Source organism: Cetorhinus maximus, chromosome 4 (genome assembly GCF_964194155.1).
Source record: "Cetorhinus maximus chromosome 4, sCetMax3.hap1.1, whole genome shotgun sequence".
In the NCBI taxonomy this organism is placed as follows: Eukaryota; Metazoa; Chordata; class Chondrichthyes; order Lamniformes; family Cetorhinidae; genus Cetorhinus; species Cetorhinus maximus.
The window spans coordinates 100,369,543-100,395,312 of record NC_135882.1 but is presented as its reverse complement, the minus strand read 5'-3'; the positions used below and the strand labels follow the sequence as shown (position 1 = coordinate 100,395,312).

At 42.9% G+C, this 25,770-nt stretch overlaps 1 protein-coding gene across 1 annotated transcript in view; it reads left to right on the top strand.

The window, feature by feature from the left end:
• The window catches only part of LOC144679341 (chloride channel protein C-like), a 167,517-nt gene that overhangs the window by 111,769 nt on the left and 29,978 nt on the right, over positions 1-25,770 (top strand). The window contains exon 12 of the mRNA XM_078539718.1: positions 1,105-1,271. Within this exon, the coding sequence (XP_078395844.1) occupies positions 1,105-1,271 (167 nt within the window). The remainder of the gene's footprint in view (positions 1-1,104; positions 1,272-25,770) is intronic.

The window sequence follows — 25,770 nt, the reverse complement described above, 5'->3', positions numbered from 1 at the left end:
CGCCCGCCTGCTCCCGCCAAGCCCGCACACTGAATGTAAAATTCTGGCCCAAGAGTTGTACTCAAAGAACAAGAAAAACAGCAGATGGAAAATGAAAGTAAAAGGGCTGAAGCGCCCACTGTAAAGATGAAAGCCAGAGATTCACAACATCCTTTCATCGTTGATACAGCTGCAGCAGAGCCTATCATCTTGGAAGAAGAGTGCAATAAATCCCTAAGTGACATTTCCTTACGTAAAACTGATGTGGAACTGACTAATTATACCAGTAATCGTATTCCAGCGTTAGGTGAAGTTAGTATTTGGGTCGAGTATGATGATATGTCCAGTTACTTGCCATTGGTAGTTGTAGGGGGTAACAAAGTTTCTCTGGTGGGAAGGAATTGACTCAAGAAAATACGGTTAAACTGGGCCGAGTTATTTACAGTAGGGATCAGTAAGAATACATTTGACATTGAGAAAGTGCTAAGAGAGCACAAAGTTGACTTTGATCAAGGAGGACCAAATGATAAAATTAGCCATTGGTACAAGATTAAATGTTGTAAGTCAGCAGATAATGCAAATTGGATGCTCTTTTGAGATTTCCTTTGAAGACTGGTTTATTTCTAGTCACTGAGTTACCTGTGAATTACTAGACAATGACATGCCAAAGAAATTAGTGAAGAGACTCAAAAGGATGCGGTGCTGAGTAAAGAACTCAATTATGTCATGAATGGCTGGCCTAAGGATTGTTATGGTGAGAAATTGCAGGAGTATTTCACATGTAGAAATAAACTGAGTATAGATCAAGACTGTTTCTTATGGGGTTTAAGAGTCATTATTCCACCAGGTTTAGAGAGAGATTGTTAGAGGAACTCCATCAAGGGCACACAGAGATGGTCCATATGAAAGCTGTCGCAAGAAGATATTTTTAGCATCCAAAGATAGATAGAGATTTTCAAAAGTTGGTGAAAAGCTGTTAAATTCTCATTTAAAATAAATTCTTGCTTAACCTAATTTTAAATTAAAAGATAAAACTTCCCTAACTTACAACTATTACTGAGATTTGTACCAATGATAAGCTTTAGCTTGTTCAAATCCAACCTGATATTTCCAATATTCTTATAGGTGGAACTAACCAACGATGTGCAGTCAGTAATGCCAATAATGGTAGCTGTCATGGTGGCCAGGATGACTGGAGATTTGTTCAACTATTCGTTGTACAGTTCCTTACTGAAACAAAAATGTATTCCATTCCTGGAGCCAGAGCCACGTGTCTCATACCAGAAGAAAGCGTAAGTACCTTTTGAACCACCTAATAGCCCAGGCATCTCCTCGGAACATAAATTCAGGCATCTATTTTATGGTACGTCTGAATGTTCAAGATTAAATAACTGAATAAATGAAACCTAAGAGGATTTTTACATACAGTGCTGACTAGTGTGGGATTTTAAAATGATTATTAATACTGAATTCACAATTAGAAAGCAGCTGGGATTTAACAATGCATGACAATGCTTTTCTTATGCATTATGCCCTGTTTGCATCTATTTATAGGGTGTAATACAATAAAAATGAAGAGAGACTCCTTGGGGTATTTTGATTGTGTGCCACAGTGTTGCGTGTGTGATTGTGAGTTGGCAGTCTGTTTTACATATGTTTCTATGCTTATTTCTATTGAAGTCAATGGGTTTGATATTAACCACCAATGGGCAGGAAGAAGCCAACTGGGGTTGTACAATAAAAAATGAGGAATGTGTCCCCTACCTGATGTGTATGTGCCTGTTGGATTTTTATGGTGGCACCACTGGCCTGAGGGCGGGACACTATTCACATGTTTAAGTCAGGCTCTGATAGTGCATTTCTTTTTAATTGTTCATGGGATGAGAGGGTTGCGAGTTTGTCAATATTTTTTGCAACTTGAGAAACTGGTGGTGAACTGCCTTCTTGAACTGCCACATTCTGTGTGGTGGAGGTTCACTCATAGAACAGTTAGGTAGGCAGTTCCAGGATTTTGATTCAGAGACCATGGAGGAATGGTAAAATAGCTCCAAGTAAATCTTACTTCTGGAATTCAGTTCTTTGGTCCATATTTGGACCAGGGCTGTAATGAGGTCTGGATTTGAATGGTCCTGGCATGAGTGAGCAGGTTATTGGTAAGTAAGTGCCACTTGATAGCACTGTCGATGATCCTTCCATCACTTTACTGATGATTGAGAGTAAACTGATGGGCTGGGTTAGGTTTGTCCTTTTCATGCACAGGACATACCTGAGCAATTTTCGACATTGTTGGGTAGCTGCCAGTGTTGTAGCTGCACTAGAGCAGCTTGGCTCGAGGCGCAGCTAATTCTGGAGCACAAGACTTTAGCACTACAGCCAGGATGTTGTTGAAGCCCATAGACTTTGCTATATTAAATGCACTCAGCTGTTTCTTGATATCACATGGAGTGAACAGAAATGGCTGAAGACTGGCATCTGTGATGGTGGGAATCTCAGGAGGAGGGCAAGGTGTATCATCCTGCTGGTACTTCTGGCTAAAGGTGATTGCACATGCTTCAGCCTTCTCTTTTACACTTACGTGCTGGGTTCTGCCATTATTGAGAATGAGAATGTTCATAGGGTCTCCTTTACTTGTTAGTTGTTTAGTGATCCATCACCATTCATGACTGGATGTGGAGCTTTGATCTGTTTCATTTGTTGTGGGATTGCTTAGCTCCGCCTATGGCATGCTGCTTCTGCTGTTTAGCATGGTTATAGTCCTGTGCTGTAGGTATTTCTGGTGCTGTTCCTGGCATGCTCTCCTACACTGCTGATTGAACCATGGTTAGTCCCCTGGCTTGATGTTAATGGTAGTGTGAGGGCTATGCCAGGTCATGTGGTTAGATCATAGTGGAGTACAGCTCTGCTGCTGCTGATGACACACAGTGCCTCATGAATGCCCCGCATGTTGGTACAGCAAGTAATTAAGAAGGCAAGTTGTCCTTTATTACAAGGGCGATGGAGTATATAAAAATAGGGAAATCTTGCTACAACTGTACAAGGCATTTGTGAGGCCAATCCTTGAGTATTGTGCACAATTTTGGTCTCTTTACTTAAGAAGTGATATATGTTCATTAGAAGCAGTTCAGAGAAGGTTCACTAGGTTGATTCTGGGGAAGAAGGGGTTGTTTTATGAGAAAAGGTTGACCAGGTTGTGCCTATACTCATTGGAGTTTAGAAGAATGAGAGGTGATCTTATTGAAACATAAAAACTCCCAGGGGGCCTGACAGGGTAGATGCTGAGAGGATGTTTCCCTTCATGGGAAAATCTAGAACTCAGGGGCACAATTTCAAAATAGGGGGTCTGCCATTTAAGACTGAAATGAGGAAGAATTTCTTCTTTCGGAGGGTTGTTAGTCTTTGGAATTCTCTGCCCTGGAGAGCAGTGGAATTGAATTTATTCAAGGCTGATTTAAACAGAGTTTTGACCTACAGGGGAGTCAAAAGTTATGGGGGCAGGCAGGAAAGTGCAGTTAAGAGCACAATCAGATTAGCTATGATCTTATTGAATGGCAGAGCAGGCTCAGTGGGCTGAATGGTCTCCTGCTTCTTAGGATCATATGATCCAGTGGATCAAGTGACCTTCTGCATTCAACAGTATTAAGATTAAGCTTTTGCTGTGTCGTCTGCTCCGTGTGCTTCGACCTTTACATTGATTTAAAATTGAGACACCTGTTGAGCCTTTGAAATAGTTGAACAAATGCCAGACTTTACTGCTAAAAAAAAACGAACAAATTGCCATCTGCTCAGACAACTCCAAAGGCACCATTGCAATAAGCTTTGGCGGGTTTGTTTATTCAGTTGTTTAATTGAATCTAATCATGAATGCTTGACTGAGCTCCAAGCCCCACTAATAGATTTAGCTCAGTGTCCATGGCCTATCTCTCTCCACAGATGCTGCCAGGCCTGCTGATTTTTCCAGACATTTTTGTTTTTGTTAGTAATAAGAATGATCTTGTTTGGGTTTTGACATGCAACAGTTCTACATGTCCTATCTGGCTTGCTGTAGTCATGTGACCTCTGCTATCTCAGTTCAATAAAGAATCTCACTGAGAAAACACTGCCATCTTTGAACTTGAAGCATGGTGTTGGAAGTGGAGATAAAATAGAGTTTTGAAACCCTGAAAATGCTGCAGAGAAGTCACAGCTCAGAAAGGCACATAGAAATGTTCAAATCTGCTAAAAGCTGCTGAAAAGGTGGAGGAGAAGCAAGCATGCAAACTGAAGGCTGGAAGTAAAATAGTGGGTGAGTAAACTTCCCCTAACTAGGTCCAGTAGAAATGAAAGGCGATATGTGGCACAACTGGCAGTTTTCCCACTTGCAATGGCAAAATGATGAGATTGCAACTGGTTTAATTAATAAGCCAGAACCGATAAGAGTAGCCACACTCCTAATACTGCTGTGGAAGGACTGTTACAAATTTTATTTTATCCTCAATCTAACAGGCAATCAAAGGAAACAGCTGACAAAGATTTTGAAAGCCTTGGATGCACATTTTGAACCCCGAGTGAATGTTACTTATGAATGCCATGTATTTTTTTTATTCATTCACGGGATGTAGGCATTGCTGGCTAGGCTAGCATTTATTGCCCATCCCTAATTGCCCTTGTTCAGAGAGCATTTAAGAGTCAACCACATTGCTGTGTGTCTGGAGTCACATGTAGGCCAGACCAGGTAAGGACAGCAGATTTCCTTCCCTAAAGGACATTCAGCACTAACGCTCAAAGTTAAAAGGAAACCATAGATCAGTATGTAAACTGCGTCTGGCAGAATCAAGTGAATTCAGACAGCTAAAAGATGATCTGATGAAAGATTGAATAGCCTTAGGCCTATGAAACCTCTTAGTAAGGGCAAGTCTACTGAAAGAGGAGAAATATATGTTCAGGAAAGAGATTGACGTGTATAGAAATGCAAAGCTTGTAAAACATCAGTTAGAGCACAGAGGAAATACATTAAGCTGAGGGACATTCCAGGCCGAAAGAGCAGAACAATCGTGGACAAAGGGCAGGATGAAAATACTGCGGACAACATCATACACAGGAAAAGGAGGACTGCCAAGCATTGGAGACAGTTTTTTAACTGCAAGAAGCCAAAACATTTTGCACATAATTGTTTGGCTAGAAAGAAGCAAAACAAGCCTATACAGATGGTTACTGGAGAGATATCAGTAGAAAAGTCTGATGAAGCACTGTACACATTGGTTCGTCAAGTCTGTAGGTGATAAATAGTTTCTGACTGTTATGATGATGATCGCAGAAGGAAAGTATCAAGTGAACAAAAAGTGTCAGATAGTCACTGGTGCACCATGCAACATCATGATGTTCACAGACCTGTGCGAAGTGGCTCAACATGGCAATCCAAAAATGAAGCCCTCGAAAGTAAGGTTGAGGCTATATAATGGCATGAGGACAAATTAGTCTGAGAGCCCAATGCAATGGCGAGAAGGGGGTCCTGGAGTTCCAGATCATAAATGGGGTGCAACAGCCACTCATCTCAGCTGAAGCAAGCCTAAAGCTTGGACTTGTAACCCTGAACGTGCCACCAGTGATTTACAACATGTCACAGCACACAAAACCATTGACTGCTAAACAGACACTTGAGCAGTACAAAGATGTGTTTACAGGTTTGGGATGTCTACCAGGAGAAAATCATCTAGAAGTAGATGAGAGTGTAAGACCAATTCAGCATTTGCTGAGAAGAATTCCAGCTGCCCTCCAGTCAAGCCTTAAAGACAAGATAGAAGAGCAGGAAAAGAAAGGAGTAATTAAGAAAGATACAACTCCCACAGGCTGGATTAGCAGCATGGTAGCAATGAAACAACTTGGAAAGCTGCGGGTATGCTTAGATCCAAAGGATCTAAATAAAGCGCTGAAGAGATCTCACTACCTCAGGCCAATCATCGAAGGAATTTTGCAGCAATTTGCCAAGGCAAAGATCTTTACTACCCCAGATGAGAAGGATGGTTACTGGCAAGTGAAGCTGGATGAAAGCAGCAGCTTACTAACTACATTCTGGATGTCGTTCGGGAGATAAAGATGGTTGCACATGCTGTTTGGCATTTCCATGTCTTCAGAAGAATATCAACACAGAAAGCATGAGATAGTCAGTGATCTTCCCAGAGTGGAAGCCATAGTGGATGATCTACCATCCACGGATGTGAAGACATAACGGAAGAAGCAATAGCTGACCATGATCAGAATTTAATATGACTACTAGAGAGGGCTCAGCAGATGAACCTGAGGCTGAAGAAGAAAATATTGCAACTGAAAATGCCTTAAGTCAAGTACATAGGTCATGTATTGACAGCAAAAGGTCTTCACCCGGATCCTGACAAGGTGAGAGCGATGCAGTGCCCAACAGAGGTGAAAGCAGTGCAACAATTTGATGGATTTGTGAACCATTTAGCAAAATCTTTGCCCAATTTGTCATTGATGTGTGAACCATTGTGCAAGCTCACTGCCAAAGAGGCGCAGTGGTATTTGGGCACAGAACATGAAGCAGTATTTATTAAAATCAAACAAGTAGTGACAACAATGCCAGTGCTGAAGCACTATGACGTTAATGATGAAGTGATCTTGCAGTGTGACCCCAGTGAGACAGGTCTTGGAGCAACCCTAATGCAGCAAGGACAACCAGTGATATTTGCATCCAGGTTACTAATGCAAATTGAACGATGCTAACCTCAGATTGAGAAAGAGTGCCTGGCTATTGATTTTGCTTGTGAGCATTTTCGATCAATACCTGCTTGGGAGAGACAAAGTCACAGTGGAGTCTGACCACAAGCCACTTCAAAGCTTTTTTTCTCAAACCGCTACTATTTTCCCCAAAGCATCTGCAAAGAATATTACTTTGTTTACAGAGTTATCATCTGGACATGACATACAAGCAAGGGACACAGATGTACACTGCAGACATGCTGCTGAGAACAGCGCTCCCCATGAAGAAAGCTGAGGATGCTACAACATAATGTGAAATCTTCCAGATTCAACGTGAAGCAGCAGCCAGACATGATCTGGAAGTCATCAGAAACATTGAATCTGACAGACAAGCACCTTGCTCAAATTAAGTGAACTATTCAACAAGATGCAACTCTCCAAGTGCTACAAGAAGTAGTGATGAAAGGATGGCCTGAGTGCATCAAGGATACACTTATGGTCACAAGAGCATATTGGGCATACTGAGATGAATTAGCAACCCAAGATGGCATCTTGTACAAAGGAAATAGAGTCATCATCCTTAAGGAGATGAAAGGAGAGATACTGAAGCACAACCATACAAGCCATCAAGGAATTGAATTGACTAAGAAGTAATAACAGGTGTGAGTGAAAAAAATCAAGGTGAAACGGCAGAAAGCCAAATTTCATTTTGACAAGACTGGCAAACCACTGCCAGAGGTTGGAGAGCCAGCCGGGGTACAAACATTCAATGCTCTCAACAGGAGTCAGCCTATGTCGCAACTTGGGACATGCGTAGAGAAGTTGTCGCCTCGATTGTATCCGGTGGAAGTGAACAACCAAATATACTGGTGCAACCGCAGGCATATATGCACAACTAGTGAAGTTGTTCCTTTACAGCAATCGGCCGGTCAGAGAGAAGGGATCTCACCAGTTGTACTGAGTACAGAACTACCATCAATCCCAGAGGTTCACATGTCCCCAACAATGGCAATGGAACAACAACAGTTACCATGGCAACAAGTACCATGGGAATGACTCTTTCTGGACAAGGAACATCAGCCAGGTGAACAACCAATGACAATGCGCGCGCATACAATTAAGAGACCTGCATGATTTAAAGACCATGTATGTAATGCAGGGGCTGAAACTGGCTAATAGAGCAAACAGTTGTTAATGCATGAGATCAATGGGAGTATAACTTGGTATCTTGGGTAACTCAGTTACACATGATCATGCATGCAAATGTGTCTTCTGTTCATTAGGAAATGGGGAATATTAGGATCTTTTGTTCATTATGAAAAGAGGGGTGTTTAAGATTTGAAATGCAACAACTACATGTCCATTCTGGCTTGCTGTAGTCATGTGACCTCTGCCATGAGGGAAGCTCTCTGTAAGCTGCCATCTTACAATCAGTTCAATAATGACTTCCACTGAGAAAGCATTGCAGTCTTTGAACTCAAAACAAATTCCATTCCATTGATTTCAGGCCTCACCCTGAGGTCCCCAGCATCACAGATGCCAATTTTCAGCCAATTTGATTCATCCCATGTGATATCAAGAAACAGTTGAAGGCATTGGACACTGCAAAGGCTATGGACCCTGGCAACATTCTGGCAATAGTACTGAAGACTTGTGCTCCAGCATTAGCCGTGCCCCTAGCCAAGCTGTTTCAATCTAGCTTACAATACTGGCACCCATTTGGCAATATGGAGAACTGCTCAGGTATGCCCTGTCCATAAAAGGAAGAACAAATCCAACCAAGACAATTACCACCCCATCAATCTACTCTCGATCATCAGCAAAGTGATGGAAAGTGTTGTCAAAAGTGCTATCAAGAGGTAACCTGCTCACTGATGCTCAGTTTGAGTTCCATCAGGGCCACGATCCTGACCTCATTACAGCCTTGGTCCAAACATTGACACAAGAGCTGAACTCAAGGGGTGAGATGAGGTTGACTGCCTGTGACATCAAAACAGCATTTGACCTAGTGTGGCATCAAGGATAGGGCTCCTTCAGCAAAACTGAAGTCAATGGGAATCGGGGAGAAACACTCCACTGGTTGGAGTCATACCTAGCACAGAGGAAGATGGTTATGGTTGTTGGCAGTCAATCATCTCAGACTCCGGACATAGCTGCAGGAGCTCATCAGAGTAGTGCCCTAGGCCCAACCATTTCAGCTGCTTCATCAATGAGCTTTCTTCCACTATAGGGTCAGAAATGGGGATGTTTGCTGATGACTGCACAATGTTCAGCACCATCCACGACTCCTGAGATACTGAAGCAGCCCTTCCATATACAGCAAGACCTGGGCAATATTCAGGTTTGGGCTGATAGGTGGCAAGTAACATTCACGCCATACAAGTGCCAGGCATTGACCACCTCCAACAAAGAGAATCTAACATTGCCCCTTGACATTCAATGGCATTACCATCACTGAATCCCCCACTATCAACATCCTGGGGGTTACCATTGACCAGAAACTGAACTAGACTAGCCATATAAATACTGTGGCTACAAGAGCAGGGCTAGGGGCTCGGAATTCTGCGGAGAGTAACTCAGCTCCTGACTCCCCAAAGCCTGTCCATCATCTACAAGGCATAAGTCAGGAGTGTGATGGAATACTACCCACTTGCCTGGATGAGTGCAGCTCCAAGAACACTTAAGAAGCTTGACACCATCCAGGACAAAGCAGCCAGCTTTAGTGGCACCCCATCAGCCACCTTAAACATTCACTTCCTCTACCACCAACATACAATGGCAGCAGGTGTACCATCTACAAGATGCACTGCAGCAACTCAGCAAGACTCCTTTGGCAGCACCTTCCAAACCCATGACCTCTACCACCTAGAAGGGCAAGGGCAGCAGATGCATGGGAACATCACCACCTGGAAGTTCTCCTTCAAGCCACTCACTATCCTGATTTGGAAATGTATCGCCATTGCTTCACTGTCGCTGGGTCAAAATCCTGAAACTCCTTTCCTAATAGCACTGTGGGTGTACTTACACCACATGGACTGCAGTGGTTTAAGAAGGCAGCTCACCACCACCTTCTCAAGGGAAATTCAGCATGGGCAATTAAGGCTGGCTTCACCAGTGATGCCCACATCCCATGAACGAATAAAAAAAAAGGGCACCCATATTTACTCCTCCTCAGTTTGTATGCTGGTTGCCAGAAATGCTTGGTGTTCCTCATGACATATTGGTGGGCTAAATTTTCCAGACCCTTTGGGCAGGAGCTTGGAGGTGGGATGGCTGGCAAAATGGCAGGGGAAGGTATAAGAAGGGGACCCTGACCATCCTCCTGCCGTCATGCCATATTACCAGCGGTGGGAAAGATAGCAGTTTGGATGCCCGCCAGGAGGCCAATTGAGCCATTTAAGCAACAAATTAAGCACCACTTCCTGCCTCTGTGGACTTTTTGCAGGCACCAGGAGGGCCTGCCACCGAATGGGGTAACAGCCCAGTGAAACCTTGTGGTTTCCTAGAGGACTCTGGAGTGGCCCCCTGGTTGCCAATAGCTTCCCTGGCAGCAACGGACTCCTCTTCAAGATACCCCCCACCCCGACCTTTGGGGCTTGACTGCCAGAACCTGGCTTCCCTCAACCTACCCTGTCTTTTTGAGGTAGCCTGGTCATTGAGGTGCCCTCTTCCTCGAGCTGCAGCCTAAGCAATGGTCAGCACTGGCAGTGGCAATGGTGAGGCTGCTGAGCTGTCCATTCTTTGATTGGGCTGACAGAATCTGGGGGCAGGCCGCCATCCTTAATTGGACAGTGGCCCCAGCAGTGGCATTTTGATTGGTCACCACTGGCAATATGTTGCTCTGGGTCCGGCTGCCCGCTGAAGGTGGGTCCGCCTCACTTTTTTTGGCCCCAGCGGGTGGGATTTACTGGGAATTGGCAAAATTCAGTCCGGTAAGACACAAATGATGGGATATAGATTGTATGGTGTATTCACATCTTTTGCACCTCATTATAATGCCTGCCAGAATAATACATATTTGGGCAGACATGCCCAATGTCACATCCAGTGGCAGATGGCAGGATTTGAATCAGGTGCTGGGAAATGGCTGAACACCTCACTGCCTCACCCAATTTTTCCTCAACTGCCTGCCCCAAACGTACCAGAATTGTGGAAGGAAATCTGTGCCATTACTCTCTCTGTGACATAAATAGTGATTTATACAGGTTTAGAATTAGATCTTTCCTTTTATGCCTAATGTGACCCTGGCTGGATGATCAGAGATCAGCATGACTGTGCTCTTTATGGTACTCTCAATGCAGGCTAAAACCTCAAACAACCTTTTACTGAAGGAGGGAACCTTTGTGGCCATCATAATTGTACGCATGATGCTGACAACCTTATTGCTCCCTTCAACTGCTAGAAGATAAATTGCAGGCCCCAATGTGCACCAGCTCTTTGGCTGCTGGCTTTGTACTCCACCTTGCCACAAGCCCACTTCACTACACACATTTTCACATGGAGGGAACCCATTGAAATAAAAGGACTCACCACACCATAAGTGGGAGCAGCCCAGTTGTTGTCTTTTGCAAATCAGGGTGTCCGAATTCATTTGAGCTATTGTGAACATATATCTGTTTCTAATACAGCTTTTCTCAGTAATAGGAGACAAAATAGCAAACTGAAGAATGTGCTCGTGGATTTGAGTAGACAAGTATCTGAGAAAAGCATCATTTGAAGTGAAAGAAAAGGTCTAAAGGCAAAAGAGTGAGACAAAGCTGCCAATGGAAAAGAAAATGACAAGGAAATCCATCTGAAATGTTTCCTTCAGAAATCTCTGTGGATGTCAAATCTACTATGAAACATAACAAACTTTTATGCCAGCTGGGTAGTTGCCTGGACAAACAAGGCAGCTGCAAATGGATACTATAGCTACCAACCTGAAATTGCTCCCTGTCTGCACACTGCTCTATTTTGTTTTACACTGGATTCAAACCAGTGGAATTATGAGTGGTGTGAATCCAAACCTAAATGCATCTGGGAGCTAGTTCCTAGTAGCCCATCAGCTAATAAATTCTCCATTGTTTGATTTTGGTGTGAGTGCAAAATAGATTGAAAACCTAACCTTCTCCCAAAAGGCAAAGACAGTCTTTTTATTGTTCAGACTCATACTAATGTGGACATTTCTCCCTAAAGTTGATATATGAGTGTATTTTCTAAGTCAGTACCCACTTCCAGTTTATATTAGAAAATTGCAGCAACACTGTCAATCAACCTTGACTCAGTTGATAGCACTTTTGCCTCTGAGTCCATGATCTAGGCTGAAACTTCAATGCAATATTGAATGAATACTGCATTGTCAGCGTTCTTGTCTTTCAAATGAGACATTAAACTAAGATTCTGTCTGCCAACTCAGATAGATATAAAAGACCCCAGGGTAGGATTCAAAGAAGGGCAAAAGGATTCCCCTCATGTCCTGATCAAGATTTATCCTTCAACCAACACCAATCTGTGAAAAACAGATTAAGTGGTCACTCATCTCACTGCTTTGTGTGGAACCATATTTTGTGTACATTGCTGACAAAACAACAAAGTTCTCACTACCTTGACTGCTCACTGATCGCTCCCCTTCCACCAAGTGCTCTTCCCACTCTAGGCGCCCACTGCGCCCCACCCCACAGAATACTCACTGCCACCCCCCAAACTTGTCACTGCCTCCAGCTTCTTTCTGAGTGCCCATAAAATCCAGATATCTTGCAAAATTCTTCGCTGTTTCTCTGCCTAAAGTGTTCACTGGCCCCAGTTCTCCTTCCCAAATACTTCCAACCCTTAACTCTAGTCCCACCAAATGCTGGAGACCCTGTTTGAATGTTTCCACCCTCAAGGTTCCTCAGAATTCTTTCAGGTACTTGTTCCATTAATTTATCCCTAGCTAAAGTGCTCCCAGGGTCTACAGGCTGCAGGTTCCTTCCCAGCTACCACTTGCTCCCATGAACCAAGCCTTAACCCTCACTCCCGCTCCTTCTTTCCTGGAACTATATTTTCTCCCATTTTCTTATGTGTTACACCAGCTCACTGATAGCTGTCTCTGTCTAATCCTAGTACCCATCTCCAATCTTGAACATGTTGGTAGGCATTTTTCTGTATGCTCCATCACAATCATAATTAGAAATCAAAAAATACAAACACAACCAGAATGGGATTTGAAAGGAGTGGGAACGTGAAAGAAAAATGGCAAAAGAGATAAAACATAGACTTGAAAAAGAGCAGGCAAAATTACATAGAAGTATATTGCACAGAAATGGATCATTCGACCCAACAGGTCTATGCTGGTGTTAATGCCACAAATGAACCTCCTCCCACCTTAATTCGTCTTACCCTATCCATATATCCCCCCATTTCCATTATTCCCCATGTACTTATAGCTTTCCCTTAAATGCATCTATGCTAATCACCTCAGTTATTCCATGTGGCACCGAGTTCCACATTCTCACCTTACTTCATCTCATCTTAAGATACCAGACATAGCTGGGAGGGAGGAGATAGTCTAACAGAGCATTAGTGGGGCCTGAGGCAAATGAGGAAGCGCACATCATATGAAGATATTTAGGTACATTTAGAATTGCACTTCATGGAGTTTCATTATGTAACTGAAATTTAAAATAAATCTTTAAAATTTTACTCATGACAGAAAGTTTATGCTTCCATGTGCAGATTTCAAACTAGGTAAGAAACAGGAATATTTGACGGAGTGAATAAAATAGCGCTGCCAAATCTGTAGATTGCATTAGGAATAGGATTAAAGTCAAAATCAATTTTTTCATGGTGAATCTTTAATGCACTAGGGTACTCGTCATAAATGAACTCATTTGATTTTTATTATGTATCCAGTAGATACCCCTTGCATGTAGAGAGGAAAAATGTTGCAATCAATCCAAAAGGCATACCCCCCACTCAACCATAACCATCAAGCCAAGGGAGCAACCCTGGTTCAATGAAGAGTACAGGAGGGCATGCCAGGAGCAGCACCAGGCATACCTAAAAATGAGGTATTAACTTGGTGAGACTACAACATGAGACTACCTGCATGCCCAACAGCAAAAGCAGCATGCATTAGACAAAGCTAAATGATCCCACAACCAATGGATCAGATCAAATCTCTGCAGTCCTGCCATATCCAGTTGTGAATGGTGGTAGACAATTAAACAACCAGCAGGAGAAGGTGCCTCCACAAGCCCAGAACATCATTGCAGAAGACAAGTCTGAATCATTTGCAATATTTTTCTAACAGAAGTGCCAAGTAGATGATCCATCTCATCCACCTCCTCCTGAGTTCCCCAGAATCACAGATTCACAGACACATTGTCTTCAGCCAATTCAATTCACTTCTGTCGTGTGGAATCTTTCGCTGTTTCCTCTTGTAGCTGCTGACATTTGCATTGCACAAAATGTATCAGATCAATAGACAGACTTGCATCCTCCTGCAAGCATAACTCTGTAGCTCCCTTGAAACTGCCAATTTTGTTGAAACATTCTGGATATTTCGATGTTAGGTTGTGAACTGATGTGATAGGAGTAGTTTCTGAAGTTGATCTGCCGCATGATGTCTGACTGATTCTATGGATTGTCACTAGTGCAAGGTCATGACAAGCAGGTAGACCTACAATCACTGGGCCTTTAGTCTCCACCATGTAGAACATCTGTGACACCCAGGAAGATTGATTGTACTTGCACTTCAGGTCTATGGATCCTGCACATTGAATCAGTGAAACGTTGTACGCTGGAAGTTGTGCAGTAGTAGGTTTCGCCATGGCCTTCCATATCTGTGGATGCATGCATGTCTTTTAGAATTCGCAGAAATAGGATGTTGGCACTTTTGGGTCAAAATCCTGGTACTCCCTCCCTAACAGCACTGTGGATGTATCTACACCACATGGACTGCAGCAGTTCAAGAAGGCACCACGTTCTCAAGGGCAATTAGGTATGGGCAATAAAGGCTGGTCTGGCTGCGATGCCCACATCCCATGAACAAATAAAAAAAAAAATTGCTCCGTGTCAATCCTGGTCAATAAAGAGTAGTTGCCAACTTTCTTAGGACAAACAATTTGAATCTTTCGACAGTGAGATGGAATCTATGTTTTCCACGAGATTGGTGATGTGAAACATGTGTTCACTGCTTTTCAGCTCGTCATGCACATCATCATCATTTTTTGGTTTGTCAATCACCTCATGTATGTTTTTCTGATGGGATACTGAATGGCCATTCTTATTGCTTTAAGGTACCTGTTGTGTACAGCCAGTTTCGGTCAGTGCATGGCTCTTTGTAGCTGCATCAGCCTTTGCTCTAGTGCACTGCTGTTGCCAATGGCTCTTTCTGCCACATGGCTTGTAGAATTGATGGAAAGCTGAGCATTTCCTTGGTGCGTGCTGAAGGCCGCACCTTCCATATGTCTTGCTAAGTTTGGTGTTCTCGTCAGTGCATCAACAATTGGGGTTGTACTTAGGATCTGTAAGCTTCGTCAACCTGTGAGGATCACTTTGTACTTCTGTCCATCCTTGACTAGCTCTTCATGCTATAAGCTTTGGCTTGCCTAGCAGATCATTCTGGAATCCTTCCATGAGAGTGGATATGATAGCCAACTCAACAATTCTGTCTGCTAGCTCTGTGTTTGAAAAATCACAGAACGTACCCTTTTCGCTGCATTTGCTGACGAAGTGGTCTATTGATTCTGTAGGTTGTTGTCAAAAAGACATGAACTCAAGTTGATGAATATGGAAGTTTAACCTGATTCTGAACCAGTCTTCCAATGTAGTCCATATCTTTTGGGGATCCTTTAGCTCTTCTTCTGTTAATCATGACATGTTCAGCCTGCGTAGACCTTCATTCCCAACTGCTAGTCAAATATTTATGGCTTACTTGTCCGGTTCAAATGCATCAAAATCAAGAGACCATAGTTGTTATGCTGTTTAAACATTTTGAATTCAGATAGTAGGTCAGCTGCATCCCAATTCAAACTGACGAATTTTGTAGACATTTTGACAGTACTCCTTTGATCTTCCTCCTTGTTTTATTTAATTTATTGTTCAGCAGCTCCCAAAGCCACCTGTTCTAATTGCAGCCTTCTCTGACCCAATTTTTATGATAGCTTTATTTGTTCTTTTTTGTTTGACTCTCGCTCACTCGCTATCGATCCGGCCCACACCCCGGTCACTCACCTTTCCCAAATGAGCTAATCCGGTGTTGGTCCTCATCACGCTGTCCCACTCTCAGAACTGACAGGCTATGCGCTGAAATCTCACCACAAGGGATCCACCTGCTTCCCAGTTCTTTACTTGAGCACAATCTCATTTCTGCACTGTCAGTGTGCTGCATTTTCAATATTTGCCAAAGTTACGACTTCATTGCGGTCTGACCAAAACGTCAAAGGTAGCATGACCTAAGGCTGTTCACCATATCCTACCTGCACTTAATATTGCTGCCATGTTGTTTGACCACTGCTGAATACCATGTCATGTTTTTACAATGATATAAAGGCACCAATCACTCACAAGGGATTGTGTAAACACTTTGTGGATTCATTTATTTAAACTAGGCATATGAGAACATATATACATGGATAGAAAGCTTGAAGACATTAACAGCAGAGCTGTGTGTGCTGTGTTCTGCTCACAGTTCAAAGTGAAACTGGGACTGGATCACATGACACACTTCCTTTTTAGTGATGGCATGCTGCTATCCCTTAAAGGCATATTACAACAGATAGTGCTATCAAGCGGTACTTACACAGCAATATCTTGCTTACTGATAGTCAGTTTGATTCTGCTTGGGTAACTCGGACCCAACTTCATTACAGACTTGGTCCTAACATGGAGAAAAAAATCTGAACTCAAGAGGTGAGGTGAGAGTGACTACCCTGGACATCAAGTGAGCATTTGACCAAATGTGGCATCAAGGAGCCCTAGCAAAATTGAAGTCAATGGGAATCAGGGGGAAATGCTCCACTGGTTGGAGTCATACATAGCACAAAGGAAGATTGTTATGGTTCTTGGAGGCCAATCATTTCAGTCCCATGACATTGCTGCAGGGATTCCTCAGGGTAGTGTCCCAGGCCATATCATCTTCAGCTATTTCATAAACGACCTCCCCTCCATCATAAGGTCAGAATTGGTGATGTTCGCTGATGATTGCACAATGTTCAGCACCATCCGTGACTCCTCAGATACTGAAGCAGTCCATGTCTATATGCAGCAAGACCTGGACAATATTCAGGCTTGGGCTGATAAGTGGCAAGTAACATCAAGCCACACAAATGCCAGACAACGACCATCTCCAACAATAGAGAATCTAAACATCTCCGCTTGACATTCAATGGCATTACCATCGCTGAATCCTGCACCATCAACATCCTGGGTGTTACCATTGACCAGAAACCTAACTGGACCAGCCATATAAGTACTGTGCCTAAAAGAGCAGGTCAGAGGCTAGGAATCCTGTGACAAGTAGCTCACCTCCTGATTCCCCAAAGCCGGCTCACCATCTACAAGGCACTAATCAGAAGTGTGATGGAATACTCTCCACTTGCCTGGATGAGTGCAGCTCCAACAACACTCCAAAAGCTCGACACCATCCAGGACAAAGCAGCCCATTTGATCAGTAGCCCATCCACCAACTTAAACTTTCACTCCCTGTACCACTGACACACAGTAGCAACAGTGCGTGCTATATACAAGACGCACTTCAGCAACTCACCAAGACTCCTTTGGCAGCATCTTGCAAATCTGTGACCTCTACCACCTAGAAAGATGAGGGCAGCAGATGCATGGGAGCACTACCACTTGCAAGTTCCCCTCCAAGCCACACACCATCCTGACTTGGAACTACATTGCCATCCCTTCACTGTTGCTGGGTCAAAATTCTGGAACTCGCTCACTAACAGCGCTGTGGATGCACCTGCACCAGAGGGACTGCAGCAGTTCCAATAGACAGCTCACTACCACCTTCTCAAGGGCAATTAGGGATGGACAATAAATGCTGGCCTTGCTAACAACACCCACATCCCATGAAAGAATTTGAAAAAAAAGGCTGAATTTTGGACAATTAGTTTGACATTGCAGAGGCTAGTTATGGGTGAAGGAAATTGAACTGGTTGTCATTGGCATAGATGTGGAAACTGACCTCATGTTGTCATCAAGGAGCAGGATGTTGATGAGGAAGAGAAGGGGGAGTTGTCATCAGCATCCTTCCATCTATGCAAGATGATGGACATGCAGCAAATCAAATCCATTAGGGATGGGATAGCTTCACATGGAGTACTTTTGCTGATGGTTGAAGAGGCCATTTCATGAGAGGGAGGTTCTGCTACAAGTTGTTTTCATGTTGGCAGCTGTTGCCATGCTGTTGGGCATGTTTTGAAGGAGGATGGTGTGCTCACTATGTATAAAGCTGTGGAGAAGTTGAGGAGGATGAGGAGGACTAGTGTATCAAGGACCTAGTCACAAAAGATGCACTTTGTCACTTGATTTGGCCATTTCTGTGTTGTGTAAAAGACAGAAGCTGAACCAATGAGATTTGAAAAAAGAGTAGTGCACAAACTGAGAGGTGACAAAATGTACAACAATATTAGTGAAGAAAGGAGGATAGGAGATAGGGTAGTTGTGATTTATGAGTCACACTTGCACGCTTGTTGCAGGGTGACTGAGTTGGTACTTTTTGAATAGAGAATGCAGGGGTGCCAGTTCTGTAGACAAATTGGGTAAGAATCGCTCATAATAATTGATCATTCCTAAGAATGATTTGAGCTCAGAGGTGTTCTTTGGCGCAGGTGCCTCTCTTCTGGCTCTCAGTTTTTCCCTGTGAACCTACCCAGTGACCCAAATAGATTAGCTCCTTCACTTGGAACATGCACTGTTCTTTTTTTAAATGCACCCTAGGCTGCAAGAAACATTTTAAGAATCCTTCTAAGTTCGCCAAATGCTCCTTTTCAGTGAGTCCTGTCACCAGAACATCATCTAAATAAAGTACAATGTGGGGCAGTCCCTGCAATAACCTTTTCATTGTTCTCTGGAAGATGGCGCAAGCTAAGGAGATGCCGAAAGGTAATCGAGTATATTGGTACAACCCTTTGTGGGTATTAATTTGACAAATTCCCAGGAAGCCATCTTTAACTCTAATTCGTCATAAGCATGACTCATATCAAACTTCGTGTAGGCGGTTCCACCTGCCAGCTTTGCATACAGGTCTTTGATTTTTGGTATGGGGTGTCTGTCCAGCTTAGCCACTTTGTTAACTGTCAATTTGTAATCTCCACAAGTTCGGACACTTTAGTTGGGTTTAAGTATGGGGACTATTGGTGCTGCCCACTCTGAAAACTGCACAGATTGTATAACTCCCAGTTTCTTTAATCTGTCCAGTTCGGTGTCGACCTTTTCCCGCAGTGCATAAGGTACTGGCCTTGCCTTCATGGATCGCGGGCTTGCCTCTGGATCCACATGAATTCTTGCTTGCAATCCCTGCATCTTCCCAAGTTCATCCTTGAAGACTGAGGCATATTTTTGTAGTAGCTCTGGTATCCCACTTGCTCTAAGTTGGAAAATTTCAGCCCATTCTAACGTAATCTCCTTTAACCAGTTTCATCCCAGAAGACTTGGCCCTTCACCTGCTACCACCGTCAAGGGTAGCTTTGCTGATTGGCTTCCGTAATGCACAGTAACTCTGCTTATGCCTTTGACTTGGATGTCATCACTCATGTATGTTTTTAATTTGGCATCAGTTTCTTCCAAATTTAACTTATGTTCACCATAATTCAGATATTTGATGGTGTGTTCACCAATTACTGGAGTGGAAGCTCCTGTGTCCACTTCCATCCGAATAGGTCTGCCATTCACTTTTACTGTTGCATAAGTTGGTTCTGTTTTCCCTACCTTCAAATTAAATAATGAATAAATATCCGAATTTGTTGCTTCAGGCTCTTCTACACTGTAAATCTCACAGGGTTTTCTATTTTGCTTGAAAGTCTGCCTGATTCTTGCACTGTCTCATTATGTGTCCATTTCGATGACAATAAAAACATTCAATTTTTTAAACTGCCAATTGTTACTAATCTGTTCATTTCCACCTCTGTCGCCATTATTCCTTATTTTCGCTGCTGAGTCAATTCTTTTTATTTTTCTGCTAGTGGGGGCTGTTTCCCGCTTCTCGTCAGAGTCTTGCAATTTCATGCCCTTTTTGGCTGGGGCTTCCCGCCCAATGTGGAGGACGGCGCCATTTTGCACTCTCTGTATGGCCTCCGATTCCCTTACTGCGCTTTCCATGGCCAGTGGTATCTCTAGCGCCTTTTCAAAATCCAGATTTGTTTCGGACAGTAATCTCTTCTGAATCGTGTCCTCATTCACACTGCACACTAAACGACCTCTGAGCACATCGTTTAATGATGTACCAAATTCTCAATATTCTGTTAACTGTTTCAAACTTGCCACATAACAAGCAATTGTCTCCCCGGGGGCTCTATTCCTTGAATTAAGCTTGAAATGTTGCATCATTACCGAGGTCTTTGGCTGGTAATGACCCTTCAGGAAGCCCACCAATTTATCAAAATTTTAAAAATCTGGCACACTGGGTGCCATCAAACTTCGAATTAAGCTGTAGGCTTTATTCCCACATGTAGATAAGAGGGTTGCCCGCCTCTTCTCTTCTCCTGTAATGTTGCTTGCTTGGAAATAGAACTTGAGGCATTCATATAATGAGACCAATCGTCTGTGGCTGGATCGAAAGGATCAAGCATTCTGTGAGGAGATTACTTTGACGATTTGGAAATTCTACTTACAATTACCACGCAAGGTACAGCCCGACTTTGCTTCTCTCGATTTCTTCCATTAGGTGATTTTACTCTCGACACTAGTTCATTGTATCTTCTTTCTATCCGTGCTTTTTCCTTGCTGCTGGTTTGTTGCGTCCTTGTCACAAGTTTGTTGGGTCTTCGTTTTATCTTCATTTTATCCTCGCTTTATCCTCGCTGTATCCCATCTTCGTTGCCAGTTTGTTGTGACTTATGAGTCCCAATTGCATGCTTGTTGCAGGGTGACCGAGTTGGTACTTTAGATAGAGTAGTTCTGAAGATACATCTTAGGTGGAACACATTCTGTTTATTTACAAGGTACTCAGCAGCTACACATGTGTGTTTCTACACCAAACTCTATCTACATACTTCTGCTGTTCACTTGCAGACTACTGACTTCCAACTAACTATAGAGTTAGCCTGCGCTACGCCACTATTGGTTACACAAGATCATGTGATCTTTATTTATAACATTCTTCATGAAGGTATACTACATGTTAGATAAAAACATAGTTACCACAGTAGTAATAGCAGTAATCAATGAGAATGGAAGATACATGGGTGGATTTTTAATAATGGCAGTTTTGAGTGACAGCAAGACTGTGCCTCAGTGGCTAGACGCACTGGTTATGTCAGCTAACTTGGATAAAAGGAAGGATAAATTTGATGATTGGATATTGAGTGGGAACTGCATTGAGAGAGCAAGAAGTGAAACTCAGATGTGTTAACTTGGAGAAGACAGGAGAAGATGGAGGAGAAACTGCAAAGAGATGCAGTTCAGTTATAGAATGGGTGGGAACCCAAAGAGTTGAGCATGACAGCAAGAGAAAAATCCCTGCAAGGAAAGCCACAATCTTTCCTGCCCTGCATTTCATCCCTTTCTCTCCTGTGAGATCCTTCCGAATCCTCATCCCTGCCATTTACCTGAAAGCTAAGTGCACCTGCTGGCAGTCACTCCACGCCCCCTTTCCACCTGTCTCAGGCAGGAAGCGGACCGAAGACATTTAACTGAGGCCCAGTGATTAAAAATGCCATTGTTCTGCTTCTTCTAGGGAGAAAATGAACTCACCAGAAACTTGCTCCAATTCAACTTCCACCACGGAAATCTTTCTAGATTGAGTTCATTAGAATGGTCAAAGAATGAACTGAATGACACCAGATAACCAGTATGTGTAATTACAGCATGACAAGGTTACATCGGCAAAACAGATTCTAAGGCCAGGATTTTCCGGCCCAGCCACGGGCAGCACCCAAGTGCGGAAAATCCCGCCCTAAATCTAAACTTAATCTTTTGAAAAACTACTTAATTCAACTTAGCTCCTTTAAGCTTGTGGACTGGATTTTAATAGATGTATTCCATGACACAGTTCTATGATTCCCTTGATCTACAGACTTATTTGTTTTTTGTGGTGGTTGAATTTAGCAGTTCATATTAGCAATTGTCCTGGGATGGTGCAACACAGCTTTCACTCTAAACATTATAAAAACACAGTAATAACAAATGACATGTATATAGCATAATGGCAGGGAAAATTAGAGCACTATGAAAGGATCTCTTGATGAGTACAATGGAATAGTTGATTTCTGCACCAAATTTGTCAAAAGTACCAGACGTTTTTATTTTCCATTTTGGCTCCAATAGTCTCTGCTAACTTGCCAGTATTTAATTATGGCTGCATCCCAAGTAATCATAGTTTTTCTGTACAAATTGTTCAATGTACAGATACAGTAGAAAGGTGTTGTCCATAAACAGCAACAATTTAAGTTTTACAACTGTAAAAGTTAACATGGGAAATGCTTTTGGCTACATTGCCTTGAAATAACAATAGTATTTGAAGCTGTACAAGATGTCAGAATCCTGGCTGTTTAAGGCGCTTTGAGGGAGCTGCACCCACCAGAACTGCATATCAGAAATTTTGATGCATGATTTTCCAACCATTTAAAATTAATTGTCGGAAAGGATGCCTGGACTCCCAATATGTGGCCCAGGTGGGTGAGGCTCCCTTCCCTGCCAACAGTGTGAAGTTTGATTATTATTCCTTATTTGACAGTGCAACTCCCAACCTAATCCTTTTCAAGTCAATTAATACAGTCACTGGAACCTGGCTTTGTGGAATTTATGATTCAACTTTGCTAATGATTTTCATAAAATGTCGGTGTTTTATGAAGAATAAATTATGTGCAGATGGTTTGATAAGACAGTCAAAGGTTAATTCAGGGTAGAAATATGTAGTGACACTGGGTGGAATTTTAACCATGGTGTGCCAACCCTGACAGCGGAACAGGAAGTGGACGTCACTTCCGCTCTCTTGTTCCTTTGCTGGTTCCTATGTGATTACAATTAAAATTTAAAGTGCTGATGGCATGCACAGGAGACATGTGCGATCACGTGGTAGGGGAAGCTTTTCAGAGGTGACACTGACTGTCGGCTGACAATGCAGCAGGAACAGGTAGGCTATAAAAGAGCCTCCTGGAAAGTAGGGAGGCTCTTCATCACAGACACAACATACCTGCTAACTCTATTGCCATTAAAATAAGATTTATTGGCACAGGTGTTTTTCAAATTTAAATTTCACTTGTAAATATTGCACATTACATTGGTTTCACTTTATTCATATGTGCAATTTGTTGAGACTAGCTTAGGCAAAGAGCCAAATGTACTGACACGGCTCATGGTTGGCATGCATTGATGGTTACAGGGGAGTTAGGGACATTTCTTTATTGTGGATGAATAAATGATGTGTTTTTTTTGTTTATTCCATTGAATATTCATGGTAGTGTCCAGTGTTGTACTCACCACTTTGTTAAACATGCTGAACGTGCAGACTCAGCTGGCCCTCCTTCCTAGACATTGCCTGAGATGATTCTCAACGAGGAAAATTGAAATGTTGTAGGTAAACTTAAAGCCTTGTAAGGACTCTGCCAGCCAACACCCTGAAATGGACCCAAACGTGGACAGGACTGACCACCCCTTAGGCCCCTGGTTTTCTTACTTTGACTGACTGTTCCCACCCCCCCAAGATGCTAGGCCCTTCCCTCTTCCATGCCCCTGACTCCACTCCACACAGAGTCTTCACAAACCCTCACCATTGACTCACCCGAGCCTCCAAGCGAGCTGCCATTCCCCTGCACCCCTCCCTTGTGCCCCTGCAAATACACTGCATCACAACCTGCCATTGGGAAATCAAAATTTCAGCTCCCTCCTAATTCAGTCATCTGCATGCAGTCATGTTGTGACGTAGTGGTGGAGGCAATGACCATTAGGTTGTAGTCGAGGCTTGGATTACTCTTGCTCTTGGGGTGCTCGTGGAAGTGATGAGGAAGAGGAGGATCACCTGCCCTTGCCTCGCCAATTAAAACTTCTGAGAATCAGGTTGGGAGGGAGGATGCGGACAGATTTTCTACCTAGCTTGTTCATTCTCTGTATCTTTCTGTCTGTTGCTGTTTGGTGCTGCAGTTCAGGGAAAGGCTTGTTCCAGACAAGACAAATTAAGTTACCCAGCAATAGCTGCAAGCAGGGATACAACCTCGCTTAAAGAGGTGCATTCCTTCTTTAAATGCTGTTCAGAAGGTTTACTCTTAAGTGGCATGTGAGAGTCTTGCAAGCTGTCTGATTCATGCCTGGATCGGGATGCAGTCTGCCATGTGTATTTAAATAAGAACCAGGAGTTAAAATGGCCCAAGCCTCATGTCGGCAAGCCAGACAATTGTTAAGCTCAATTCAGTATTACAGGCAATTTTCTTCTATTAGTGCAAGTCACTACTATGTTGTCAGTATGGTGATGTACTAATTGCAGTCAGTTTTTTGGCGTCAGCCTTTTATTTAATTATTCACAGCTTCAGATTTGGACAGGTGCACAGAGGTAGTTTTCTAAGAGGACCAGAAAATTGTGCATCGTGTAAAAGGCATTCCAGCCCATTGGCAACAATTATCAAGGCTGATGGGGAAGTGGGCAGGAGCAAGCCTGTGCTGTGTGTCAGCCACAAATGTTCTTTCAGCACATTGCAGAATCCTGCCTCTACACTGATCTGGAGATAGTGGCACTAGTCCACATGGCCATTGCAGAGATGTGCGCCAATGCTTGTGAAAGTGATTGCCGAAATATTATTGCGTGCAACCAGTCAGGCTTACCTGGTTACTAACCACTGCATGCCTTCTTTCATGCATTATTATTGAAACCATGACACAAATAATTGCAGTGCTTCCGAAAAACCATCTGACATTATGGCTAGTGTTGTGGAGGTGTGTTGATGTCAAATATTAAATTTCAATTTCATCCGCCGGACTCACATATGGAACTTTTCAAAAAAGGAGGTTTCAACTATTAAAACAAAGACACTGACTTAAGATGGCTGCCAGAGTTCACTTAACATGTTTGCAACTGCAAGTTGGTCAAGTTTGTGCAAGTTTCCAATGTGGATTGCAACTAAGACATTTCCAGGCAATCCTCATGTGGAATTTCACTCTGCTGATATCAAAGATTACTTCAAAGACAGACTGACACTTAAAATGGTTGCCCCATAGCCACATTCCATTTCCATCAGGCTGGAGATGGAGAGTCTACAGAATCAATGGCCACCTTGGAGGTGTTGATATTTTTCTTCCTCCCTCATACGTGGAAGAATGAATCATTCAGAAGTGATAGAGTGGGCATTAAAAATTAATCACCTAAGAAATAAAACAATAGCCAAGGCCTGACCAGACATGAGCTAATCAATTACCTTCTGTGGAATACTCACTCATTAGGGAGAGAGAGGTCATGTGATTGGGATCACCATTTTGAAATGTCTTTTATTACAAAATCCTGCTGGCTTTGGAGCAGCCTGGAGAAGAAACATCTGAGAGCAGCAAAAAGGCTTTTTGCCTCTTCCTCTCTCTTGCAGCTAAAAAAATTGAACCCTCCATTTGTTTAAATCAGATTGTGAGCAGTAGATAAAGAAATCCCAGAGAAAACTTCAACTTCCACAGAAGAGTTTCTGAGAGAAATGGAGGAAAACTGAAGACTACAGCTTAAAAACTGCCTCAGCCACGAACCACAGTGAAGGGCTTACTAACAGTGAACTCTTTATATGTTTGTCTTTTCTTATTTAATCTTAATTTGACCAAAGGTTAACCTCCTATACTTTGTAACTAGTATTTATATGTGTGTATGTGTGTGTGTTTGTGTATGTGTGTGTTAGTATATGTGCATGTGTGTGTTTGTATATGTGTGTATGTTTGTATATGTGTGTGTGTGTTTGTACATGTGTGTTTGTGTGTGTGTGTGTTGTGACAGTTGGGATG